General features: G+C 39.2%; 1 protein-coding gene across 1 annotated transcript in view; it reads right to left on the reverse strand.

Annotated features, from left to right (window-relative positions):
• TEX49 (testis expressed 49) overlaps window positions 1-4,403 on the reverse strand; it is a 28,637-nt gene extending 24,234 nt beyond the window's left edge. Inside the window, exon 1 of the mRNA XM_045073239.1 lies at window positions 4,259-4,403. Within this exon, the coding sequence (XP_044929174.1) occupies window positions 4,259-4,337 (79 nt within the window). The 5' untranslated portion in view covers window positions 4,338-4,403. The remainder of the gene's footprint in view (window positions 1-4,258) is intronic.
• Between the last annotated feature and the right edge of the window lie 1,597 nt (window positions 4,404-6,000).

Here is a 6,000-nt window from a genome sequence, read left to right on the forward strand (position 1 = left end):
CATTTTCAAAGATGTGGAATTGGCACCATATCAAAAAAATTGGCGAATCTACAGTTACATGCATTAAGTGAAACTAAAATGTATAAAGTGTGTATCTTTTCTTGATTTCCCAATTTACAATATAATCTTTGACCAACTATTTGTGTAAGAGTCTACAGGCCAACTGACTCTTGAACAACATAGTTTTGAACTTCATGGGACACAGAAAATTTGAAGATACAGTTGGGCAATCTCCCAAAGAATGCCTTTTTGTTTTTTAAAATAAAAACAAAATTTTAAAATAAAACAAAACTTTTTGTTTTGTCAGAGGGAGAGAGGGAGAAGCAGGCTCCCCACTGAGCAAGGAGTCCAATGTGGGACTCCTTGCCATGACCCTGGGATCCTGACCTGAGCAAAGGCAGACACTTAACTGACAGAGCCACTGAGGTGTCCCTACATGGATGTTTTTAATACACTACAACAAAAGAAAATTAAATATTTTATAAATGTAATTTCTCTTAGGATTTTCAAAATTTTTTTTAAAGATTTTATTTCAGAGAGGGAGGGAGTCAGAGCACGAATGGTGGGGAGAGGCAGAGGAAGAGGGAGAAGCAGAATTGCTGCTGAGTGGGGAGCCTGACACAGGGCTCAATCCCAGGATCCGGAAATCATGACCTGAATTGAAGTCAGCTGCTTAACTGACTGAGCCACCTAGGTGCCTGCTCTAAAGATTTCCTTAATAACATTCTCTTTTCTCCACCTTTACTGTAAGAACACAATATATAATAAATATACAAAATAGGTATTAATTGGACAACCTATGCTCTCGTTAAAACTTCTGGTCAACAGGTTATTAGTAGCTAAGTTTTGGGAAATCAATAGTTATATGCAGATTCTTTATTTTGTCAGGGGGTGCCAGTGCCCCTACCCCTGCATTGTTCAAGGGTCAACTGTAATTATATTCAACTTGCATTATATAGCACTTAATTAATTTATCTGAACTTGCTAGCTTGTTATCTATTAGCAGGTTTATACCAGGGATCTGTAGTTGGTAGTCTCAAGTTCATGGGTGTTGATTAGGTTAGCCACACTCCAGGGTCAGATGGACCATATTTAGTTCAAGACGCCTCCTGGAAAGATGGAATCAGGTACTAGTTGCCTTGTCAAACGGTGGTTTCACTAAATTCTTGTCCCAGAAGTGAAACTTCCTAGTTTTCTATGGAGCAATAAGAGGTGGATAAACTTCTACCCCTGGTTTCACGAACAACTCCAGCAAAGTTTGAGTTTTAAGCACTGAAAACACCAAACTATTGTTTTGATATCTGCATGCAGCAGACCATGTGATAATGACTCTGTGATGTGTGCATACGTGTATATGAGAGAGACTAAAAGAGAGGAGGAGGAACCCACCCAGTTCTTTGCCCCATGCTTGCAGAATACCACTCTAAGGCTAGAGAATTTTAACTTTCTAGGGAAGTTGTCCAGGAGTATGAGAGAAAGTTACAAAGCACTGACTCCATGGAAGAGTTCCCAAGTCAACAACTCTGCCCATTAGCTGAGCAAAAAGTTACCACTCATTCAGCTCCAGTGAATGGTGGGCTCCTGGGAATCTTGAGAACCACCTATTAGGGAATAGTGAACAACTTTACATAAAGCCCACCTGACATTCAAATTCAGGGTTTAGGAGTTAACAGATTTTCCGAGAAAGGCTGATCATCAGTCACTTGTATAGTGGCCCACTCACAGCAAAGATCTGTATCATTTGTTCCCATTACTGTTTAAAAATGAGCACAAGCAATATGTGTTTGAAAATTTGGAGTCAAATTCTGGCTCTATCACTGACCTTGTGTAAGTAAGTTAACCTGTTTGAGCCTCAGTTTCCTTATTGGTAAAGAGGGACTAGTAATACCTACCTCACAGACATGTTGAGAGAATGAAATGGAATCATGCATGTGGAATGTTCAGCACAATGCCTGGCATACAGTACATACTAAATAGATAGCTTCATATTATTAAGTTTTTTGAACCAACAAAATTTTGGATTTTTAAATATAAGTTAGCAAGTGGACCTCCTCTGTCTAAATCTTGAGGTAAGCAGAGAGTATAAAATTGACAGGGGAGGAGGAACAATGTAGGGGTGACAAATTTGATGTCTTGGGGGAACAATGTAGGGGTGACAAATTTGATGTCTTCCTTCTAACCTTACATCTTAGGCCAATTGTTTGGCCAAACCTCCAGTTTCTAATAGTCTGCCAGTGTCATGAAAAACATTGGGCCAGCAGATGATAACAGCATACTTTCCTATTACCACTATCGTTTTATTAAAAAAAAAAATATGTACATGCAAGTGAGTATAAGGGGGGGAGGGGCAGAGAATCTCAAGCAGACTCTTTGCTGAGCACAGAGCCCAATATGGGGCTTGATCTCAAGACCCTGAGATCATGACCTGAGCTGAAATCAGGAGTTGGGTGCTCAACCTTCTAAGCCACCCAGGTGCCCCTATTACCCCATAGTTTTGTAAAGCCAAGTCTTTCTCTCTGCCTAGCCTATGGCAAAATTAATTAGAAATGAAACTCAGACCTCTTTGGATTGGTACATGGTTTTGTTTACTAGTTTAGGTAGCAAACTGGGTAGGAAAAACCCATGTTTGGTGCTTAGTTCTCTCATAGTGAGAAGTCCCATTTAGTAGGGGCAGGCAGGGTTGGAGCAGCCAGCAGAGGCCTAGTCTTGGAATAAGGAAGATTTATGGCGTAGGCCAGGTTTGTTTCTCTCAGAGAAGGTGAAGAGCTCCTTATTTGGAGACAATAGCAGCCCATGGCATAAGGCTGGGATGGGTGGCGACCAGCGGGGGAGGGCAGGTGTGGGGCTATTAAGGGATTTGTAGGGTCCACCAGTGGGACCCTTTGTACAAACCTTACCTGAAAGCTGCATATGTAAAACAGCTGCTTTGTTGTCATTAGAAAAAGGATATATTGTACCTAATAGAGTTTTATACTAGTCTCTCTCAATCTTTGTGTTTTATACTTACCAGTCACCTCCTACCTTCACCCCAATAAAACTTTGCTTTAGTACCTGCCAACACTTAATTTCCTTCACTTATGTTCTCCATTCTGTCTGAAATACCCTTTCTCCTCCATTTCTGTGCTTTCAAACAATTTATCTTTTGTTTTTACTTTATTTGTCAGAGAGAGAGCACAAGCAGGGGGAGTGGCAGGCAGAGCAGGCAGGGGGAGAAGCAGGCCCCCTGCTTGCAGGCTCCCTGCTGAGCAGGGAGCCGGATGTGGGATTCCATCCCAGGACCCCAGGATCATGACCTGAGCCAAAAGCAGACACTTAACTGACTGAGCCACCCAGGTGTCCCTCAGACAATTTATCTTTTAAGACCTTAACCAATCGTCACATCTCCTCCAAAGCCTCCTCTAACTTCCTGTTTTAGTCATTCAAATATCATTTATTGATTTACTTACCTACAAGTACTTATTAAATCTCTATGTTTTGGAACATTAGAGCATTATGTATTACGTATTGCTAGGCATTGTGGGATAATATAATCAGATATTTACCATTGTCCATTAAAAATCCTTCAGTGGTTCCCTATAAAATTAAAATGTTTAGCATGGATAACAGCATCCTCAATTTCCTGGCCCCTGCCAAGTTTATAAGGCTTACTTCCCAGTACCTGTCTTTACACTTTATCTGTACCCAAGGACTTAAGAGTTGAGTGAATATGGCTCTCTCAACTCTCTGTTCCTTTGTCTGTGCAATATTCTCTTTTGGTCTACTTGGCAAATTCCCATCATCCTGGCAGCATTCTGTGGGAAGTCTTTCCTAAAGGATTCTCCTGTGCTCATTCAAATACAATAACATCAGGTACTTCCTCTTTTGTGGTCCCACAGTATTCCATATTTAATTTATTCATACATTATACTGCAAATTTTTTGTTTGCATATTTATCTTTATGGCCACTTTATAGCAGAGACCTTATCCTATCTGTCCCCAATCACCAACAGAAAGCCTGGCACAAAACTGTTTTTAGTAAATGTTAACTAAATGAGCAAATGGATAATAATGAACGTTTATTCAGTTGAACAAGTTGAATGTCTTAATAAGGATATTAAATGACAGAAGAGGGAAACTCAATGGATAATCTCTGTACTCCGTAAATTTTAGCTGGTGACTGGTGTAATTATTAATTATGGGTGATAAAGCTCTAACTCAAGGTAGAAAAAGAAATGGCCAAGAAGAAGCTCTTCTAAGCCTCTACCCAAATTCCCCTTACTTGTTTCTTCAGTTGTGTCCCTTTTCTTTTCCCGAAAGGAGTTTTGATATCCCAATAGATATAGGTTGAAGAAGGCCATCTCAGGTCCTCCCTGTCATCCTCTGGAATGTTCAGGCTGGAGCACTGGAGTCTGTTTGGTAACCATGACAATGCCCTATGAATTACTATGACTAACACTCCCTTTACCTAAGGAGACACAGGATTTATGGGTTCACAGTAGAGCTGGAGTGGGACTGGGCTAAGTAACTTCAGAAAAATGAAGGAATCAAGAGCCAGTTACCCTTTTTTTCTTGCACCAGTCTTTTTTATACTGTAAGTTTCAGAAGGCAGTGAATAGAAAGGACTGACTTGGGCTCACATATTACTTTTGCCATACCCTCAGTATCTGAGTTTGAATAGGTTAAGCCTCTGTTTATTTTAATAAATGGCAATGGTATCTATCTCAGAGTTATGAGAATTAAATGATAATGTATGCAAATTTCCTTAGCATAGTGTTCAGTATATAATGGAAACAAACAGTATTTAAATGTGAATATGGTACTTCTCTTTTTTTTTTTTTTAAGATTTTTTATTTATTTATTTGACAGAGAGAAATTACAAGTACACTGAGAGGCAGGCAGAGAGAGAGAGAAGGAAGCAGGCTCCCTGCCGAGCAGAGAGCCCGATGCGGGACTTGATCCCAGGACCCTGAGATCATGACCTGAGCCGAAGGCAGCGGCTTAACCCACTGAGCCACCCAGGCGCCCCGAATATGGTACTTCTGATGAGTCTTTACATTATTTCAAGCAGTGGTGTGCTGAACCAGTTCATACTGATTTTTGAGCTGCCTCTTAAATTTTCGGGAGTTTTACAAGATGGTTGTTTAAAATTATCAAAACTTACAATTAAATAAATTGAAAAGTAAAGGTAGTAAATACTAAAAACTCATCTCTTCCTAATTATTTTACTATTATTTATGCTCATGAAATTTTATCTATTGTATGTGTACATTCTGTTATTTTTATTCTTTTTTCTGTTTGCTTTTCAGTTTGGGAAGTTGCTGTTGACATATCTTCAAACTCACTGTTTCTTTCCTTGGTTGTGTCCAGTGTATTGATAAGCCCATCAAAGGCATTCATTTCCTTTACAGTTTTTTTGTTTGTTTGTTTGTTTTTGTTTTTTTTAAAGTAAGCTCTAGGCCCAACATGGGGCTTGAACTCATGAGATCAAGATCAAGAGTCACACATTCTAGTGACTGAGCCAGCCAGGCACCCCTGTTACAGGTTTTTATTTTTATTCCCAACATTTCCTTTTGACTCTTAGTTTTCATTTCCATGCTTCATTACTCACCTCTTCTTGCATGTTGTCCACTTTTTCCATTAGTGTCCTTAGCATATTAATCAGTTAAATTCCCATTTTGACAATTCAAAAATTTCTGCCATATATGACTCTGGTTCTGATACTTGCTTTGTCTTGAGACTGCATTTTTTTGTCTTTTAGCATTTTATATATATATATATAAAATTATTTTTTTGTATAAAGTTACACATGATACACTGAGTAAAAGGAATGGATGTTTTACATTTATCTGTTTGGGAGTTCAGGTGCTATTTCCTGTTTGTAATGGCTGTAGGTATCACAGGCTAAAATTTCCTCTGATGTCTTTGTCTCCCCTGTTGTCTTTGGGTTTCCTTTCAGACTCCTTCTTAAATAGGGTCTGAGTCTGTAGTTCTTTTGTTATAATCACCTGCTATTATATAGGA

Source organism: Mustela putorius, unplaced genomic scaffold (assembly GCF_011764305.1).
Source record: "Mustela putorius furo isolate JIRA1106 unplaced genomic scaffold, ASM1176430v1.1 tig00537227_pilon_pilon_pilon, whole genome shotgun sequence".
Lineage (NCBI taxonomy): Eukaryota > Metazoa > Chordata > Mammalia > Carnivora > Mustelidae > Mustela > Mustela putorius.